Genomic DNA, 21,161 nt, shown 5'->3' with positions numbered 1-21,161 from the left:
TGAAGCCAAAAAGGAAAGAGGTAATCACATGTCTGAAAGGGATGTTAAAACTCTGTCATTTACTTTTTTTTATTCCCCACAACTTATCTGCTTTCCTTATGGTCTGTAAAGCATGGGGTCTTCAGCTAGAGCTTGCTGCAGTAAAGTGTAAGAGAAAACCAGATGGAAGCTCAATAGAGGCAAGGGGAGGACTGAGTAATAAACCATCGCAGTGTTTGACAATTCCTTGATTTAACTAAGTGCTTACCATGTGGTCAGTGGAAAAGTTTCCTGCCCCCAGCTTCCCTTTCTTACAGAAAGATGTAGATCTGATTCTTCACAGTGGTTCTTCCAACTCAGAGCATGCAGAGGAATCCAAATCCCTTCTGTTGAATGTGTTCAGCTTCATTTACCAGACAGAAAGTAGAGCAGGTCTTAGGGCTCAGTTGTCCTCCTGATCAGGGACCCGATCTTTGAGCCCAGGAATTGTTACTCACTTCCTTCTGCCACAGTAAATATTTGATTCTGAGCGGACAGATGAAACTGGGGACCATCCAATGATCCTCTTCTAACCCCGGGTCTCTGATCAGAGTGATCTAGGAAAACTTGATCACTTTAGTCTGAAAGGTCCAAACGGTGTATTTTGGAATTGTGTTACTCTTTCAAAAAAAAAAAAAATCTGTCTAAAACTGTTCACTGGGTTGAACAAACACTTGGTCAGGAACCTGTTTTTGAATTAATTAAACATGTCTTGAGAGAGTGTTGCCATTCTTAAACTCCAAGCTGCTCACATCTCCCAAGGTGGGATCACACACTGGGATTCCAAGTGCTGGGCTTCAGCTCTGTTGTGTCAACTGGGGTGAGCTTTGCAGGCCTGCCTTTTATTTGGGACCTGTCACTTGGTTCCCTACAGAAATTATGATAATAACCAAACAATTGTCTAAAAATAGCAGAAGTTTGTGGACAACACAAGAATTTTAGAAAACAAAAGCCAGACCATAAAGCAGCAAACAAACTTTTCCTATATGCAACCAACTGAGCATGTCTATTTACCCTCCATACATAAAACTTTAATATTTTTAAGCTTCCTAAAATTGTTCCTTCCCTGCCTCTCCACAGAGGCCCTTCAGTCTGGATAGCACAGTTTCTCTTCTTAATTCCTAACCTTTCTCTCTCAACAACATTCAGGGAAAAACTCTTTTAAAATTTCTCTGTTTTTTTTTTTTGTTTGTTTTGTTTATAGCCCTTTGATCCAGTAAATCACCCCTTGAGTAAAGTGGCTTTCACTTGGCTGGGGAGAGGAAATAGGTTATGTGAAGCTCTCAGCTTTTCCATTGTCTTTTAAGTGTGTATAAGGTGGTTTTTAATCCAAGAACAATTGTGATTGCTTTTGTGTTTTGTTCCAGCAGTTCCCATTAAGTTACAGTAGTTTAATTTGGCAGGAAAGTCTAATTTCTCATAGGAGAAACTTAACTCCACTGACCTGATTACACACTGTACTTAGTCAAATAATCCAGAATTAATAGGCAATTCTTAGACTGTCACACAACAGCCTCACATCTCTGGCTTTGCTGACACCCAAGCCTTCTTTTCTTTTCAATGCTGAGGCAGGAAGGGTGAATATGAGGTTTTGGGGGTAGTTATAAATAGTGCCTGTGGGTTAGTTCAGTCATGTCAGAGCTTGAATTTTCACCAGGCTATTACAGCCATGAAATTGCACCATTGATTAATAAATTTGATTGGTGCTTCTCATTATAAAAGATACATTTGGTCACTCAAGCTGCAACTTCTTTTGTGGATATCTGTCTGTGTGGAAAATTTCAGACAACTTTAGAGTTGTTTCAGAGAACAAGTCTGGGCCAAAGTACAGTCTTGTGTCCACATTAATTGCAGCGCTAGAAACCATTTACATGAAATACATTAGATAGTTTATTTTGTGGAGGAGAGGCTTGAGACTGGGAGAAGGCAGGGGAGGAGAGAGAAGACCTGTGGTGGGGACATTTTGGGGTGTGCATCATCTTTACATGATGGCATGGTGCCATCCCAGGCAGTCAATAAGAACTTGCTCCGCATAGCTGTGTTTGAAATACTGGTATTTTCTGAGTGGGGCACAGCACATTTAAGATGGCAAGACCCACATTTGATGTCTCAGTTGTTTGAGCTGGTTTGGAGTCAATCACCAGTGACACTGAGGAGTTTCCCTTCTCAGCTGGCTTCCAAGGGAATGCTTCTACAAGGAGGGATTGATGCATGAGCCTAGGTCTCCCTTTAGTGGTGATGTGCAGTAACTCTAACTGCCTGGGATTGATCCTACCTGCAGGGATCACTTCTCAAGCAGCAGTAACAGTGCTTTCAATGGTGGTGATGCCTTTGGTCAGACTCACACTTCCACTGTCAGCTAGCACACTTTAGAATGCTTCCTCTCTGCTCAGCTTCAGGCCAACCAAGCCACCGATGAGAGGCACGACAAAACAGGGCACAAGGCTCTGGCCAAAGAAGAGCAGATGATCAATAGGCTCTGGAGCAATGTGTGGAAAGGTGTGCTGTCCTTCCATTGGTGGAAGACTTTGGCAGGCATGAGGAATTTGGCTGTAAAAGGAAGAGACGTGGAGGAGCTTGAATCTGTGAAAGGAAACAAAGGTTCTAATGGCAAGGCAGAAGATGAGGAACGAAAAACAGAATTTTCCTCATTCCTTTCCCTCCCTAAAAAAACTCAGGAGAAAAATTTATATAGTGACTGAGCCAAGTTGAAAGATTTACATGTCAACACTTGGCATTAAAGTTATGAAACATTCAGTAGCTACTCATCACAGAACTTCTGCGAGCCAAATTCTAAAAAGTCTTAAAGTTTGGCTCTTTTTTTTTTTTAATGGTGAAGTTCAGCCCAGCACCTGACCTCTCACCTGACTGTACCCATTCTTTTTTGTTTTCACAGGATGGAGGCACAGCTCTGCTTGCTGCCTGTCAGTATGGGCATGCAAAAGTAGTGGAAACTCTGCTGAAGCACGGTGCCAACATTCACGATCAACTCTACGTGAGTTATTTGACAGACACAATATTGACAATGGTGGTGGTGGAACAAATGTGCTGTTGCTTGGACAACAGCAGACACCCTGGCTCCAGCACAGACAGGCATTTGCCAAACGCTGCAGTTTTATAGTACTCTGTTCCTCCAAGATGTGGATTTTTTTAACTGTTTGCTTTTCATGACGCTGAGAGAAGTAGCACAAAATCAGAAAAGATTCTTTGGCTGCTTTTTGGTCCATGATCTGTGCGGAGGATATGTACCAAATCTAGAACAGACTTGTGCTACCCATTAGCCTTGGATTAAAGAGCATGTCATGTTCTACCATGATTTGTAGGAGAGTGAATAGCTCTAGAGCCTCTGAAGTACATTCGTTTTCTGCCAGAAAGAATAGCAAAAATTAAAATCTTTAAATCATTTCAAAGCAGTTTTTTAAAATATCAATTAAAATGATGTTATTTGGTATTTGTGAATCTCCAGTTTGTCAGTGTTTTGGGCAAAGTAAGGTTTAAATAGCTGAACTGATGTTGTTTAGTTGACTTTTCTGAAAGTTGGATTGAACCAATGAAGCTCTGGATTTAATTTACTCCAATAGAGACACAGATAAGTTGAGCTTTTCGGCATTCAACAGAAACAAGTAGCAGATTTTGCCTCTGCTTCCCACCCCACTCTTTCCTACCCCAGGGCACTCAAGACTGACAAAGAGGAAGTTGTTTCTCTGAGATAGATGAGTTTTTTCAGCTGTTTCCATTGGCTTTGGGTCTGTAAGATGCTGTTGCAATCCCTACTGACTTGCAGGGGAGCTGAGAGCTGGTGACTGCAGAAGTGGTCATAGGGAGATCCTCACCTCAGTGTTGCCTCACCCCTCATTTATAAAAAAGGTTGTTCCACCCTTGCTGTTGTGCAAATTGTCTTTCTGATCTGAGGGCAGTGATTCATCCCTCTGCAGGGTAATCCCAGGGGCTGCCACTCAGTTTAAAAATAGCTATGCTGCCACACCTGCAGACTCTTACCCAGAGGTCAAGGCAGTAAAATAACTTCCTTGTTGTCTCTTCTGGAAATGAGCAATATTTGCAATTGGATTTTAAAATGTACTTTTATTGCTCGCAGACATTGGGCAAAGCCAGTGAGAAAGAGTTGTGTAATAAAATAATATGATCTCTTGTTGTCTAGCTCTTTTTATGGGCCAAGCTGCATTTTTCAAGTGGTACTTGGATGGCAGTTTCACTGGCAGCCAGATGGGAGGGATTTTGAGCATACATTTGGATACTCCTCCCAAAACCATCAAGATCAATGTTTTAATCTTAAATTGACTCATGTGAGGGATCAGGAGAGCAAGACACAAAAGAATACTCTAACTAAATAGTATTTCTTGCAAAAATGCGTTATAGCCTCAAAACAGCATTCTCATTACAGCATCCATTCAAATCAAATAGATATCAGTGAATGCAAGGTTCTCCATCTTGATTGATCCCACAATAAAGAGCTTTCTAAATATTACACAACCTTGTTTACTTTCTAAATTGAAGTGTTCTCTATCTCTGGAGGAAGCCTGCAAAGGCTCTGGTACTGCCAAGTTTTTTCATCTACTCACACAGCAACCAGAGAAAACAGCCCATCAGAAGGCCCAGGGACAGGCATTAATACTTCCAGCAGACACTTCTTTTGTTTACCAGGACATTTGTCTTGAAATCAATGTCAAACATCCTAAATTCAGTCCCTGGAGCACTATATTCAGCTCATGCTTCACCAAGTCTGTGCTTTTTCAGCTTGAGGAGTAGCTGTGCACACTCTCTCTGCAGACAACAGCATTTAGTCCCAACATAATGATATGCCAACACAGTGAACAGCAGGCTTTCACTAAAATGTCCTGTATTTTGTGATAAGCACCTGCCTGAGTTGGCATAGAGGTGTACTTGCACATCTGAGATGCAGGAAAGGGGTTAATTCCTGTCTCTATTTAAACCAAAAGATTCTCGCCTCCTGGGAAAACTTGTCCTAGCACATCCTGTGCACAGTGCTGTGGATGTAGGATGGGTAAACACCTGTCCCACACTCAATACATATTTCTACTTATAGTTGGTTAGATGGATTATAATGCTGTTTGAAAATGTTCCATCAAAAACACTTAAAGAAATATGACATTCAATTTTTTTCCTATGGAAGGGGTATCTCTGAAGTAAAATTCTGAGAACATCTGCACATGAAAAACATGTCAAAGAAAAATAAAACCCTATATTTGTTCATAATTTATTCTTTTACAAGCTTTTTGCAGGAAAATTCTGGTTTCTGATGTGGCTACGAAATACTTTTAGATTTCCATATTACAGGTGAAGGCTCTTCTACCAGATGTGCGAGAGCAGAACCATGGTGGTTTCTGGGGTGGTACAGTAGTATGGCACAGGCCTTACTCCTTCAGCCTCAAGGGCAGCCTTCAGTGCTGGGGTCTGCAGTCTTGCAAAGTGCCTGACATGTCTCCACCATGTATCCATGTAGCAGAACACTTCTGCATGAACCTGAAAGGCTAAATGAACCTGTATTGCTGTACCAGAGCTAATTTCTAATTATGCAGCTCAATGCCTCAAAGAACTAGACTTTTAGTATTCCAGACACAGGATTTAATGCTGGATTTGAAATATGATGGGAGCCAGTATTTGTGCATACTGAATGAAAATGCTGTCACAGTTTATTATGAACTAGACTGTGCATTTTGGTAGTTATTTCTTGAGCATGGCTGTATATCTGCTGTTGCAAAGCATAATGACTAAAGACTGAGAACTTAATTCAATTTGATTTGGTTTTGTGTGGGAAAATGACATCATTTCAGTGAGTGTAAGACTGATGTGTTTGTTCTTAGGATGGAGCTTCTGCAATTTTCCTGGCGGCACAAGGAGGATATCTGGATGTCATCCGATTGCTGCTTTCTTCAGGAGCAAAGGTTAACCAGCCACGACAGGTATGATCAACACTTCAGGGCAGAATTTTATAGTTCTAATTTTATAGTTATGAAAATTAACACTGGAATTTTCTCCAGGCATTGGGTTCCTGTGGAGGTGTTTCATTAGAAGGCAGTTTGTGGCTGTGTCAACATTCTGTGTTTTAGTTCAGACTGGTAACCATGATTTTGAAGTCAATACCTCAGTCATTTCTGAAAGAATTGAAACTGAAAGCTCTGCTCTACATCTACACGTTACACCCTATGAGCCACCATCCCTGGAGGTTTTTAAAAGACAGCGTAGATGTGGCACTTGGGCACATGGTTTGGGGGTGGACTTGGCAGTGCTGAGTTAATGGTTGGACTCAAAGGTCTTTTCCAGCCTAAATGATGCTATGATTCCAGAGCAGATCAAACCACTGACTGCCCCTTTAAATGGGTTAGAACCACACTCATGTTTGGGTCAGGCACCAAACTAAATCAAAATAAAACCCTCCAGCTGTATGGAATGTTGATGTAAAGGACTTGCACTGCTTCTTGCAACTACCAATCTGTTTGTGTTGTACATTACCTTTGAAGGTCTACACTGCCTACAACATCCCTGAGTTCTTTGGAAAATTGTTTGAAAAGCTTTTGAAAATCTGGACACTCTAGGAGGAGGCAGTACTAAATTTGAAATCTCCAGACCTTCAGATATGGCTCTGGTGTCAAAGTTTATCTTTGACAAATGTTTTTTTTTTAATTTTTCGTTTAACTGTTGTTTATTTTTTTGTTTTACTTTGCGTCATTCCTGTGCACTCTGAAGTTCAAGCATGAGTGTTGCCTTCATCTCTGGAAGTTCTTGATAGATGCAGAAAGCTTTCTCCCCATTTCCAGCTAGTCACTCTAGTGGGCCTGATGTTGCTAACGCATACAATCAGTGGCAGCTGTAAGCAGTAAATTAGCTCCTCTGCAAGCAGTAGGGCTGCTGTTTGATCATTAGATGGGAAGTGTGAGCTAGATTTGTGGCTGGTTCAGAGATCCCTGCTAGGGGGTCAGGGGCTGGATCCACTGTGCATCACTGGATGCTGGAGTTAGGTAAGGGTGCAAAATGCTTTCTAGGTTTAAAACTAATTGTGAGATAGGTAAGCATAGGTGGTATACAGAGACAAAAAAAGCTCTCTTGCTTTCCAAATAAAAGGGTTTCTTACTTGTTTAGCTGCTTCTTGACTCTAAAATCAGTGCCTAAAGAGCCAGAGGTGGAGTTGCACAGCTAGCTTTAGACCCAGCACGTAGAAAGGTCTGGTTAGAGATGGAGCTTCTCAGGAATCTCTCCCTGCTTTAAGAGACCCTTGCCTGTGTTCTGCTGAAACCCTGCAGGCAAGGTAGCTGTCCTGGGTCTTCAGTGCACATTTGAAATTGATGGGATAAGGTCTTGTCCTTGTAATTAGTCATGCATGTCAGCCAGGTGGCTGTGATCATTGAATGCAGCAAGGGAAAAAGCAGCAAGCAAGAGCAAATGAGTGTGAAAACTCTAATAACAGTGGACAACGTGGCATGAGAAAAGCTTTGCCAGGTATTTCCAGTATTTCCTTTCATCTGCACCAACAGCCTGACAACAGCCTGGCAACAGACACTGATCTATATGCTTCTGCTGCATGTGGAGGTCTGTGTACGCGCCTAGCAGTGGAAAGAGGATTAGTATTTTAAGTGCCTTAACTGAAAGTTTTCCTGCTGCCCCTAGCCCCACCTCTGAGCACCAGAGCTGTGCTGGCAGCTACCCACTGGATTGATGCATTAGCTGCTCTTAGGTTGCCTCCACACTGTCTTCCTAGAAAAAGCTTAAGAAATGTTAAAAGCTGTTAATTAAGTCTAAAGTTTCAATGTAGAAGGAGAGACCAAGGTATGCATTAATGCCTTTTGAGTAAGTCAAAATAAGGTTGGGGAGCTTTAGATCTGACTGAACCCTATTGCCATTAAAATTGCTTTCTGCTATCTATAATTATAATGCAGCTAATTCATTCTGACATTATTTTCTTAGCTCTCTAATCCAATTTCTACAACACAATGTTTCACGAGGCAATTTTAAATCTCAGTTGAGGCAAAGACTTGTCTCTGTGTGAATGTTCCTCCTGGCTCCTGTGTTTCATCTCCAGCAGGACAGACCTTCTTTGCTTGAGGGTACCTCCGATCCCTGCTAAGATTATGCCTGGATAAGTGCGTGGCATTTGTATTTGGACCCACTGTAATCTGAAACATTTCCTTAACAAATGGAACATTTTTACTGTTTAATTAGTCAAGTAATGGTTGGATAGACTTCAGTCTCTTTCTTACTAACAAATGCATTTGTACTTTGTTAGAAGGGGGTGTGTTGGTCATGAGGAATGTAGCTCTAGAAGGGGCAGTTTCAATGCCAGACAATTCTCATTTACAAGCTACATTGCTCTCACTGTGGTAGAAAACTTTTCCAGGCAACATTACCTCAAATACAGGGCTGCAGAGTGCCAGGTGTGAGTTCATCTTCTCCTTCCTCATGGTGTCCAAGTTTTCCTCTCTACCTAGGGAATTTGGTGGCTTAACCCACGGACCTGCACGCATATATCTGCCTTCTATGTCTCCTCCTGCTGCTGTGGCGGGTACCAGTTCCCCCTCACTCTGATATACCACCTCCTGTCCCATGGGGATATTTCTGACACCACAGAGTATTTTGGATGGTCCTGGCTGTCCATGTGCAAGCCCTTCAGCTCTCACAAGACCAAATAGTGAACCTTCCTGGAAAGTTTCTTCCCTGGCGATGTCCTTTCTCTTGGGTTGTAATTGCTTTCTGCTCTTGCCAAAATTGAGGAGCTAGGCAGGAATTCTGTTGTCATCTTTTTGTCTAGACAGAGCTGGGGGCAATGTCTGAAGCCTGCTAGAGGAGATGTTTCTATGCTTCTTTAACTTACAAAACAAAGCTGTAAGATTCTTTGCCAATGCTGTTTTGGCAGTCTGTGTCCCAACAGGCTTTATTCTAGCTGACTAAGCAGATTCAAAATAACCTGAAAATTAATTACTTTTTTCCTAGCACTTGATATGCAATTATACATACATGTAAGCCAGTAAATCTATGTAGGGTGCACTTCAGCAAGCAAGAAATTTGTTATTGGCAAATTAGTTGCAGTAGTGCAAGTGGACTAATGGGCAGAGCAGTGGAGGATGTGACACTGAGTAGCCTGAGAGTAGAGGTTGTCTGCACCTGGAAATACCTACTGGAAATTTGAGGGGTCTTTCACCTCCCACCCCAGTGTGGCCTTCTCTAAAATGTCAAGCCATAAGCAAAAGTTGAAATTCAAAGCTGCAAGATGGAGTCATTAGTTAATGGGTAAGAGAAAGAACACTAATAATTTCAGTCAGAGTATATTTGGAACTTCTGACTGCTTGATATAATAAAGTGTTGTTCATATATACTAGCTTGTAACTAAATATGGAAAAAAGAACACCTTACAAACATACAGGATATTTAAAATTATTCTGGGAATGCAGTGATCTGCAGTCTGCTGGCTGGGCAGAGGGACGAGGAAAGGAGAGTAGATTTTGAACTGCATCTTTCCCTAGTCTCACTTTCTTCCTGACTCATCTGCAAGCCCTAATATCTGTTTACACATGAATTCTCATGTGACCTCTTAGAAAAATGGAGTCTCTGCTTTGCGTGGTTCACCAACATGAAAAGAAAGCTCATCTACTCCATATAAATACAGATATTTGCATAAACCTAAGTGCTAGATGCTGTTTGCTTAAGAGAAAGAAGCTGACCATAGTCAATGTGAGCCCATCCTTATCTTCACTATCTTTCTTCTCTTCAGGCTCAGTCCTTCAATACAGCCACTCTTCCTCATAATGTACTTTTGTCTCTATCCTATAGCTGAGGTGCTGAGGATAACATCTGACAGAAATACTATTAATGACAATTAATGGTAGCAGTAATATAACTCAACATTTGCACCTCCTTTTGCTCCTTTTCATATCTGAAAATAGGGGTTGTACCCACAAATTTCACTGTGAGTAAACAAAAGCTGCTCTATTTCCTATGCTGAGCTTGTGATTTCATTGCTTGTGTAAATACAAGCGTGGATTTGCAGAGCATTGGTTCTTCATGCAGATTATATTGTGTAGGTTGCTCTCAGATATTTTCCAAGTTTTACAGGCTTTTTCAATGCACCTATTGCTATTTTCTAGAGCCCTCTGGTGGGGGGCGATTAGAAAAATATGAAGTGTCAGTTTACTGGTAGGGAAAACACTAAAATAAATAAATTGGGGAGGGAAAGTTTTTGCCATCAAACTAGCATCACATACTCTCTATATGAGACAGCCTTTGTTATTTTTGAATCACAAAGAACACTTGTATTAACAGGATATATACCAGAGTGAGTTCAGTCACTAATTTCAGTGAGTTAATTTATAGAGAAATTGTACAAGGGTGGGCAAAGATCATCTTTCTCACCATTTGAGAATACTGAAGATCTCCGGATGTGAATTTGTTCCTTCTCAGAATCAGAAAAAGGGAAGCCCAGATTATTACATCAAAGGAAGAAACAACTTTTCTGTTTCTTTCAAAGGATTAATTCATACTTCATGGGAAGCAGAGAACTGATTCAACAATGGTTTTCTGGGTTGCATGAGCAAGTCATAGGAATCTTCAGGTGGCACTGGGAAGAGAGACTATTTCTTTGATCAAGGTGGCAATATCTTATTTAATGTAAAAAGTTGATTTCTCCTGAAACTTCTCATTAAGGCTGTTTTTGAAGTCTCAGTTTAGTTTGTCTTCCTCTTTCAAGCCAAGCCTTCAGGCTGCAGATGTTGGTGAGGGGAGCTGGCCAAACCCTAAAGGCAGAAGCGGGCACCCTGCTTTGTGGGGCCTCACTTCTGCATTAAAGTCCATATAAAAGGAAAAGCCTTTTATAAAGGCTCATGAGAATCAGTTTGGCACCACGTAACTGCAGGAGTCCCCCTGCAGTCTGGAGAATCAGGCCATTTGGAATCAAAAAGAGGAAAAGACACAAAACTAAATTCTACTTGCAGTGAGAAATACTTCTAGCACTTCAACTCACTTTTGTCTTTGGGAAGAAAATCCATCACAAAGTTTAGCTTACTCTGAATGTGCATTTTCTGAGGTTTTGTGCTCAAATAATGATTGTATAGGACTTTTGCAAAGCAGATTGTTTCATGCTGGATTCCATGATAATTGCCTTGTTTTGTAGTGGAGTTTTGAAGATAAAAATTGTGAAATACTTACCTTCACTGTAAGGCAGGATGTTTTTACCTGATTCCCTGAGGGTGGATAATGTAATTCAACACTGAAAATTGGTGATCACCTTGCATTACTCCCCAGCTTCTGTAAACAACTTTCACTCCCTATGTGCAGGCACCCAGCTGCAGAATCTGCCTGTGCATGCTGAGGTTTATCTGTATCCTCTGTCCCATCTAATCACCTAGAGTTCAAAGTACACAGGATATCTTTAGCCCCTATGTTTCAAACATCCCTGTGTATTTTAGGCATGGCTGATGACTTCCTGGACTTTAATTTCACAGAGCAATGCACATTTCTGGCAAACTATGCAAGAGAAGGCAATAAAGGGGGCTCTACTCCACAAACTGAAGCAGTCCTAACTTAATACACCAACCTACCACATGGGTTTGGACACGGCTTTGCATTTATCTCCCTGTAGCATTTGACTGAGTAATTGATGTACATCAATTCCAGCAGGCTTGGGCAGTAAAATACCAGTGGGCACGGAAGTGAAGCCATCAGTAGTCATATTTTGTTTGCAGGACGGGACAGCTCCCCTGTGGATTGCCTCACAGATGGGTCACAGCGAAGTGGTGCGAGTGATGCTGCTCCGGGGAGCAGAGCGAGACGCCGCGCGGGATGTGAGTAGCGCTTCCTCCTGCGCTCTGTCTGCAGCCTAATGCCTCACTTGGGGGCTGTAAGCCTGGATGGAGGCTTGGTGCCTCCAGAGTCCGTCCTGTTTGCCAGGTTGCAAAGTCCCACCCCAGCTTTCCTTTTCCTCATTGTGTCTGGGACAGCTTCCTGGAGGGACCTTGTGGAATAAGGGAATGCGTATGTCCACATATTTGAGAGACAAAGATGGTATATGGTGTTACTTGTTTATTTTATCCTGAAGCTTTCACCCGCCAGAGAAACAATCCTCCAGGTACACTAAAACCAGCAGCACATGCTGTGGAGGTGTCCCCTCAAAGGTGATGAGCAGAGGACTCTCCTCTCAGACGCGTGGGGAGAGCTGGCATTTCCTTCCAGCTTTTTCTTCCCCTCCAGTTCCTCTGCAAGGGGAATGCAGGCAAGGCATTTTTGACATTCCTCTTTTTTTAAAGGATGGTACCACTGCTTTACTGAAGGCTGCCATTAAAGGCTACAACAATGTGATAGAAGAGTTGCTGAAGTTCTCTCCCACACTTGGCCTGCTGAAGGTTAGTAGTGAAACACAGAGATTTTTTTCAGCGGAACACAAGAAAACAAAGGGTCCGATGAAAAAATCTGTCATTTATGACTACTCTAGCAGAAGATGATAGGAGTTTGAGCCAAAAAAAGTCAAGAAAAAAAAAATTATCTTTCTTACCCTTAATGCCACTCACAAATCTTTTTAAAGAAAACTGTGAATTTAATTCTTGGAATGAGGAAGCACATTGTGTCACAGAAGAAATTCTGCTTTTTGTCACTTGATTTTATTTCTAGTGTAAGTAGATTACTCTTGACTGTACAATTTTAACATTATACCCAGCCTTGCATTTAGTCAGCAAAATAGTCTAAAAGATCTGTTGTGAGCAGATTCTCTACTTGATTTTGTTTTCCTCTGAATTCGTAAAGTGACGTGAAAAATAACAGCTATTTGGAAGCTGCTTTTTCATAGCTGACCTAATTTTATGTGTCCATAAATCACATACTTTGATAGCTTCTGTGCATGCAAATGATTGGCAAACTTAATGTACTTGAAAATGTAGGTGGCATCAACTTAGTTATTAATTTTGAGTATGAAATAGCCTCCACACATATTTGAACTGTCAGTTTGCAACCACAAACAAACAAAAGGCCAGCCATAAAAACCCCCACCTATCAGCTGCCTGACACTGAGGCCATTAATCATCAGAGAGAGAAGATAAAATGCACAGATGGTTTCCATTACTGCTGGTGCTTCTGTTTCACTTGTTAATGACTGATTTTGCCAGGCAGAAACAAGTGCTGTGTTCATGTCACCTCTGATCTATTGCCAAGGCTGATTATTATAAGAAAATACTGCTGTGGTAATGTGAAGTTGACTTTCATCTTTATTAAAGCATTTAAAATCACGTCCTTCACATCCCACTAGGGGCTGCCAGCGCCCTAAATCAGACCCTATGCCTTTGATGACCTAATCTCTTCCATGTTACTTTTCTTGCTCGTAGGTCTGTTCTTTGCAAGCATTTGTGTTTCACTGCCTTTTGCTTTTCTTCCCATGCATGGGACAAACACCTCCACTGGCATTTGCTAGAATGGGACCTCTGCTCTCCATGCAGCCGTCCTGAGTGGCAACGTGAGGACAGTGGCATTGCTCCTTGAAGCAGGAGCAGATCCGTGCCTGAGGAACAAGGTACGTCCTGGCTCGCCATCCTCCCAGATGAGAAGCACAAGGGGAGCACTCAGCAGTAGAGCCATGTGTGCCATCGAGATGGGGGCAGCCCATTTTTCTGTGTAGGATTCAGGGCATTGCCAATACAAAAAAAAAAGAATTAAAAAAATTCCAAATTACATGCACCTTCCCCATATCTTACGTAGATCTGTTAGGTTTTTTTATTAGTTTTGCATTCTTTTGATAACAGCAATTTTCTATAGGACACTTACCATGGTTTTATCCTGTGAAGTGTTTTAACATTACATGTTTGATAATTTCTTTGAATACGTCTTCTTCTGACATGTTTCTGAACTATTTGCTGCTAGGGTGATATGGGTTTGTTAAGCTGTAAATGAATGGTCTGGTATTGACTTCTGGGTGAGAGAAAGTTTTTAAAACAAGTGATCCAGGACATATGTTGTAAATATTTTGGTCATTTAATATAAAATCTGTGGCTTTTAATTTCTGCATCATTCCACTTGCTGGCAGCACAGGTAATGCCACTCACACAGTAGACTCTGTTAATAGACATTTTGGGTTTATAATATAACCTGAAAATGCACAAGATTTTTCTGCTACTGATAATGACCTACAACAGCAGGGGTGTGCAGTAGAAGAAAGTGTGCGGCTGAAACCTCTCCTACTGATTTCTTTTTTTATTACTTTTTGTAAACAGCATGCCATTTGGCATGACAGAGTATATTTGCAGGACAGAATTACTGATTTTCAGAAGCAGCTTCATCATAAATACTTTGTGTTACCAAAATTGTATTCAATAAATTAAAAAAAAAAAAAACCAAACTCATGTTTTATTACCAATCTTACAGCATAACACTATTTTAAGTCAGTCATCCCTTGGAGTTTTACGGACATTAGTACATAAGGACCTGCCTCATCTCCCCCAAAAAGTCAGCAGCTATGCTCTCCTTTACTTCTGTGGCAGAAGCATAGGGAACCCAAGGGCATTTAGCCTGGACAGTCAGCACAAAATATGTTGCCACTCAAATTCCATTTTGGGATTGTTTTGAAAACTTAAATGAGACTTGAACACTGAAAGATGGTTTCCTAAGATATCTTCAACAGTGGTGGAAACAACACTAGAAAAAACCCACGTCATTATAATGACCAGTACGATCTTCTCCAGAGTGTAATGCTTTCAACCATGATTGGGAAATACTCTGTCATTTCTGCTAACCTCAAGGGTTTTTTTGTTCCAGGCAAATGAATTGCCAGCAGAACTAACAAAAAATGAACGCATCCTCCGACTCCTCCGTGCAAAGGAAAAGCAAAGGAAAAGCTAATGCAGCCCTACAGCAGATGCAGTTTGACAGAGATGTGCCCTGACCACAAGCAGCATGACAGTAATCCTAGGTTGGAACAGTTTGCAGAACTGATTAGCCTGTCCCGTACACGCTCCCTGAACGCACCAGGCCCTTCCCACAGGGTCACCACAGGCTGGGGCCTCCACCCGGCATCGCTGAACACGGGACCATGACGAGAGCAGGGGGTGGCCCAGGAGCTGCTGCTGCACCGCAGCCCTGCCTGTCCTCCCGGGCCCCACTGATCCCAGCACCCACGTTTGCTCCCCACTCCTCCCAGCACAGGCAAGCACCCCTGCTGCTTCAGACACGCATCCCCACGCTGTCATGGCCACACACCTGTGACAGCGTGGGTAGGGAGCACTCGGCCCTTGTGCCAGAAGGATATCATGACCTTGCAGCTGTTTGGATTCAGTTGGCCACGGAGCAGCCCCAAGACGCCCCTGCCCTCCCTTTGCTGACAGTGACCATTCCTCTCTACCTCCAAGTGCCACATGAGACTAGAGGTGAGATGCTGCCTGAGCCATCACAACAGCAGAAGTTCTCCTGTCAGCCCAGGGCTGAGGTAACATTTTTGCTACTACATGAAGCTCCATAAAAATGATCAAGAGTATTGCAAGTGATGCCAAAAGCTACCAACCAAACAAAAAACAAGGGGAAATCCTCTCAATTGCAGCATCTTGATCTGCCAATCTGTCCAGCAACAAAACACAGTGGAGCAGTTGATTTTGAAATGCCTACGCAGCTTATGGGGATCCTTCCCCAGCCTTGTGCGGCTTTTTGTGGGTAGAGGAGGACTGGTGTCTGAGCAAACCAACCATGCCCAAAAGGGCATTTTTCCACAGGAGCAAGTACATCAGAAACTCAGCTGTCAGGCACAACAAACCACACAGATGCTACAAAAGGGGTATGTGTGTGTTCTGCACCCAGATATGTGACACTATGGTTTGGTACCCACAGCTACTATGCAAAGCACTCATTCCCCAGGTCTGTGGCAGGAGCTAAGGGAGAAGTGCACAGTGTACAGGTGTTTCAACAGCTGGTTACACGTAGCCATACCTGAACAGACCCACTAATTATTGCAGACACGGAAAACAAAGTCTGAATAGCAGTTTTGGCCTTTATTGTGGTTAAGACACTTAGACATGCTACTAGTGCCTGTGTGGGGAAGGCAGTGCAAATTGCAGGTGGCTTGTGAGGAGCTATGTTTTAACCATGTTGCTCTAAGACACCCCATGAAAACCCAGTCATTTCTGCAGTATAAACAGTATATACCATGTCCTGTTAGCCACAAAAGCATTAGAGATTAATGTACAGTGAGTTGAGGTAAAAAGTTAGTTCAGTACATAAATTCAGGCACTTCACCCACCTTCAAACCTTGGCAAATTATTGAATTGCTTTAAAAGTTGAAGACAAGGAAGATTGTAAGGACACAAAATAATTCTTGCTTAAGAAATGTCTGCCTATGTTTCAGCTGAACTGCTGCATTTTTGCTTTGGTGAGTTAAAAGGAAATCTATAAGTAAGCTAATACAAATGAATGTAGTTCATGTATAGCAAATTAGCCATATGGATTATCAAATTATAAAGTTATTCTTTTTGTGAGAAAGTTAGGTAAGAAGTCAGTGTTCTGGTGAAGAGAACAGAACCAGGTGTACCTTTTCTTGCATGCTGGAATTCTATTCAATTTCTATTCTGCATTAAATAGGAAAGTTTTAAGTTTTCCAACAATGTAATAAGAAAAAAATATTTGTTTAGGTAATTTATGCTGCTGTATTTTAAAATTAAAATAATGTTGTGCCTAACAGAAACTTGAAGATGAACTGGTACAGAACCAAAGAATTATGCAAGATTCTTAAAGGATGACTGTATCCAGGGTTAAGTTCTGCAAAAGACTAAAAAATACTAAGCATGCAGAAATCTCAAGAGCCTTATTGGGACCTTAAATTGCACAGCATTACAAGGGACTGCACTCTAACTTCTTTAACAAACAACACTGGAGAGGACAGGTTTATTTGGAGTTTCCAGTGGGCTGAAGATGAACAAACTTCACATACTATTTCGGAGAACAGTAGAGGGACTCTGGGCAGCCTGGCCTCTATAGGGTGAACTTTCACCCTAAATTTTCTACACATCAACAACTGGCAACAACTACACTCTCAAGGTGAAAAGCCCTTTCATATTTCTAAAGGAGGTGAATAATCATTAGAAGGTCTTCAGTTGCTATGCAATAAATACACTTAATATCAGACAAGCTGTAGTAATCACACAGTCCTCCTAAAAATGTGGAAGCATCCATTTTTTGTGAAGGTCTCCTATTTTTTCCTGATAGCAGAGCATAGGAGAGAGGACAAGGCAAGCCAACAGTGGTCCTGCAACAGCTGAAGTAAGGAAGCTGAGACAACAAATGCAGGTATCCAGTATCTACAGGTGGCCCTTCCTTTCTGCCGGGTGTATTTTCTTGGGAGAGTTGTCTCATCCCAAAAGCAGCAGTTACTCAGCAAAGAGCTTTTTCAACTATGCCTGTCCATGAGAAGATGCACGTCTGCACCTCACCACTTCGAGTGGGACTTTCCAAGTCCTGTGTCCAGCTGCCTCTATGAATGGTCACTGCAGCTGGGGATCTCTTGAAACATGTGAAGAACACCTGGGTTCCTGTGTCCCATGCAGAGCATCTGCTGACCTTCTGAGAGGATGCAGCTACCAGGTTTGGGGTTTTTTTGGTTGAGGGTTTTGGTTTTTTTTTCTATTTTTTTCTTTTTTTTTTTTTTTTTTTTTGGTTGTTGTTGTTGTTTTGTGGGTTTGTTTTGCTTTTTTTTTTGGTTCTTGGTTTTGGTTTTATTTTTTTGGTTTTTCTTTTGAGTGATCTTGTGCTATAATGGGCTTCTCTTATTTCTGAATAACATTTGAAATGTGGGGCTAGCACAGGTTAAAGGGAAAGAAATGTTGGTCTCTTCTTGCTCTTGTTAGTGCTGGCTGATACAACACACAGGTTGTCTGGGGGGATCCATCATGGAGAGCTGGCACTGAAGTCTTTCTCTGCCTGATTCTGCCTGATTGAATCTAGCTTTAGCAAAGATACTATTCAAAATGAGACTTCTGGCATGGAAACCTTTTTGGGAGCATTTGTTTCATTTTGGAGCCTTTGGAGAGAGGGATGGTTTCAGTTTTGGGCTCCCTGTAACCCAAAGGTGCTTAATCTGCCTGTATATGGGCTAAAAAGTTGCAATACTGTTTATCACCATGCAATTAATGTTTTCACAAAGAAACCTTAATAATTATTAGTATTTATGTAGCTGTTGTTATCTTTAAAGTGTTCAGTAAATACTGCTGTGATTTGTTTGTTGTATTAAAAAGAAAGCCCGTTTTCCCTTGATGGCTGAAGTGATTCACTAATACTGGCAGTTGTTCTTTGCATAGTTGTGGTGTCTTTTGTGTAAGGTTTTCCAAGTGCTCTACAGACTTTATTTATCTTTGTAAGTTCCAAAATGTATTGCTGAGGTAAGCAAGGAAGTAAATTATTTCATTCACAGACCAGTGAAACACAGTAGCTCTTCATCATTTCAAGTCAACAGAAAAGAGTAAATTTAGACATTTAGATTTCTAAATTATGGGGCACTAAACTAATTTCACAGATGACAGGATGAAGATAGATATGAAATAAAGACGTGAAATAGAACTATATATATATATCTCCATCTTACACCCAAAAACAATAAGCTCCACTAGCACACTGATTGCAGGTTTGCTTCTCTGCACATTCAGAGCCAGAGGCTCAGTCTTCTATCTACTCTACATTTATGCAGGTGTTGTTAAACTGGTGACCTCCCATCAGCTGCAAGTGAGTACAAAGGATGTGCAACCAAGCCAAAGGCACCAATGAGTCAATGAAAAATACAGGGCATTTTTCTTCTATTTCACTAGTATCAAGCTGTCACTGTTGATCTCATTTGAGAAGAACGAGACACACTCTTTCAAGGAGAGAAAAAAAGCTAAAACTTTACATCCCTTTATACAGAGTTTATAAACCCTCTCAGGTCTATCTCCTATTGGTTGGTAACAAGCTGTTACCCTGCAGTAATCGGTCAGTCTTGGGCAAGGTGTCTACGTGCAAGAAAGGGTTTTTTGTGAGATATTGTTTTCGTTCTTTTACTGAGACAGTTAGGATTGCTGAAATAGGTGCAAGAAAATAGTCGTGATCCATAGAATTCTTTTTCACTGTTGCTTCTGTTTTCATGAAGAGCTGTTAGCTTTCCTGTGCCTATGTTGAACCAAGACTCAGGCCCTTATACAGGCCTGCTGTTTGCCACCACATCAAGCTGTTGTGTCATAGGGATGAGCACAAGGAAAAACCTGCAGGGTCTAGAGAGAAGTGACATCCCAGCATAGACATAGTAGTGGTGGAGCCTCAGAGGTTCCAAAATACATGGAGCACTTCATTTAGATTATCACTGCAATGCAGGGTGCAGGGACATCTATTCAATAATGATACAAAAGGCAATATTGTTCCACTTGACTTGCACATGCTCTTCTTCTCCTGGAACAAAACCATCTCACTATTGATTCGCCCACCTTTGTTTAGCTTAGAAGAGCTGAGAGAGTTAGAGCATGAGATCAAATAGCTGCAGGTTATATTTAATGCACTTTACAATGATGATTATCTGCCTTAGAGTCAGAGCTAATTGCAAGAATAATTCACACTTCCTTTTCCAGCCAGTCCTAGTGACTACTGGAAAATCCACAAGTTAACCAAATCTGGTGTCTCAGAAATTTCAGAATTGTAGTACAGAAAATGAGGTAGCACAAACCCCAGCCCATTTGTACTCCATTTGATATGAACACTGAACAGACATAAAATAGAGCCCTTGTCTAGAGTCATTGGTGCTAGAAAGGTAATGTTTGCTATGGGCCTAACCAACAGTAATACACAAGGCTCTTTTTCCCAGCAACAGGATATTGTACTGCCCACCTGGGACTAAATGGAGTTGTGCCTTCTCACAGCAGCTCTGCTTTTGGCCCCTGGGAATGAGAGTTTCATACTCTTCTGAATTCCACCTTTTTTTTTTTTGACCTGATCTTTTATGCATTTGATAAAGCATATATAAATTTATGTATCTCCGTGTGAGACTAATATTCTGCAATGGGGATGTTGCTTTTTAAAATATGCTTTTCCATATAATTTCAACAAAAATATACTACTCAGATAATCTTGTTCTGCATACTTCAAGATTTCTTTGCTTTCTTCTCTATTCTACTCTTTTTACAGTACCAGAATTAGTTTCTTATTTACACAGAGACCACTTTGTTCTATTCCACTTGATTGATTAGGCAGTTATTGTTTTCCAGGTCTTCCTACATGAGATAGCATTCACAAAAAAAAAAAAAAAAAAAAAAAAAAGAAAAAGTAGAAAAAAAGTAAAAAAAAAAATAGTGTGTCTTGGGAACAGGAAAACTCAATTTATTAATTTAGCATAACATAATAAAGTTTATTTCAAAGATCCAGACATCACTGACAAAGTTCCCTTTACATTAACATCCATTAGGTCAGATCTCTCCGAAGGGAAGATTATAAAAAGTAACATTAGGAACCAAAGGAATAAGACAGTACTTTTAATTAGTCAAACATGTCTGGGTGGTTCTGTTTTATTCCTAGATGTAAAACTGGCCCTTACACTGATCTGATGTATTTCAGCTAAAAAAACCAACACCTTGTTGATATGATTCTTATGGTGTGCAGTGGATTATGTGCATTATAAAAAAGGAAAAAGTCTACACTGAAGCCCATATTTTGACATATTTTCACTGTGTTTGATATCCCAGGCTTTTTGCCTTATTCATACAATTTTCTATTGTGATGAGCTACATTTTGAGTAGCTCATCATCAAAAATTCCTTCGGCCATAACTCAATAAAGCATCTCACTCTATTCAGAGAATATAAAGGGAAAGTATTGTGACTTGTTTATGGCCTACATCACTACAAAGGATGATTTCTGGGAGTGAAAATCTTAATTTTGCATATGAAAGCATATCAAAACTCTATCAAGAGTCTGAAACTAGACAAATTCAAACTTCAAGCTGTAGATTTTCAAGACTGAGGATAATTCTTTCAGAAACAAATTGTTGAGATGGCTCCTTCATCGTTTGAGTAAAACAAGCCCTACCAATTACTTTTCATTCTGAAAGATGTGTAGCAGCTGAAACATTTTGTTTGATGCAGGAATTACTGGATGAAACTATACGACATACAGGAACTAACATCATGTAATCATAATAGTCCCTTT

The 21,161-nt window shown here is 41.0% G+C and overlaps 1 protein-coding gene across 2 annotated transcripts in view; it reads left to right on the top strand.

Annotated features, from left to right (window-relative positions):
* ANKRD29 (ankyrin repeat domain 29) overlaps positions 1–18,803 on the top strand; it is a 31,626-nt gene extending 12,823 nt beyond the window's left edge. For both annotated transcript variants that reach the window (XM_038129713.1, XM_038129712.1), the window contains exons 5-10: positions 2,915–3,013; positions 5,862–5,960; positions 11,727–11,825; positions 12,288–12,383; positions 13,442–13,540; positions 14,779–18,803. In XM_038129713.1, the coding sequence (XP_037985641.1) occupies positions 2,915–3,013; positions 5,862–5,960; positions 11,727–11,825; positions 12,288–12,383; positions 13,442–13,540; positions 14,779–14,862 (576 nt within the window). In that variant the 3' untranslated portion in view covers positions 14,863–18,803. The remainder of the gene's footprint in view (positions 1–2,914; positions 3,014–5,861; positions 5,961–11,726; positions 11,826–12,287; positions 12,384–13,441; positions 13,541–14,778) is intronic.
* The last annotated feature ends 2,358 nt before the right edge of the window (positions 18,804–21,161 follow it).

The sequence above is a fragment of the Motacilla alba genome, chromosome 2 (assembly GCF_015832195.1).
Source record: "Motacilla alba alba isolate MOTALB_02 chromosome 2, Motacilla_alba_V1.0_pri, whole genome shotgun sequence".
Lineage (NCBI taxonomy): Eukaryota > Metazoa > Chordata > Aves > Passeriformes > Motacillidae > Motacilla > Motacilla alba.
Note: the sequence above shows the minus strand (reverse complement) of the source record. Positions and strands in the feature narration are given on the sequence as shown.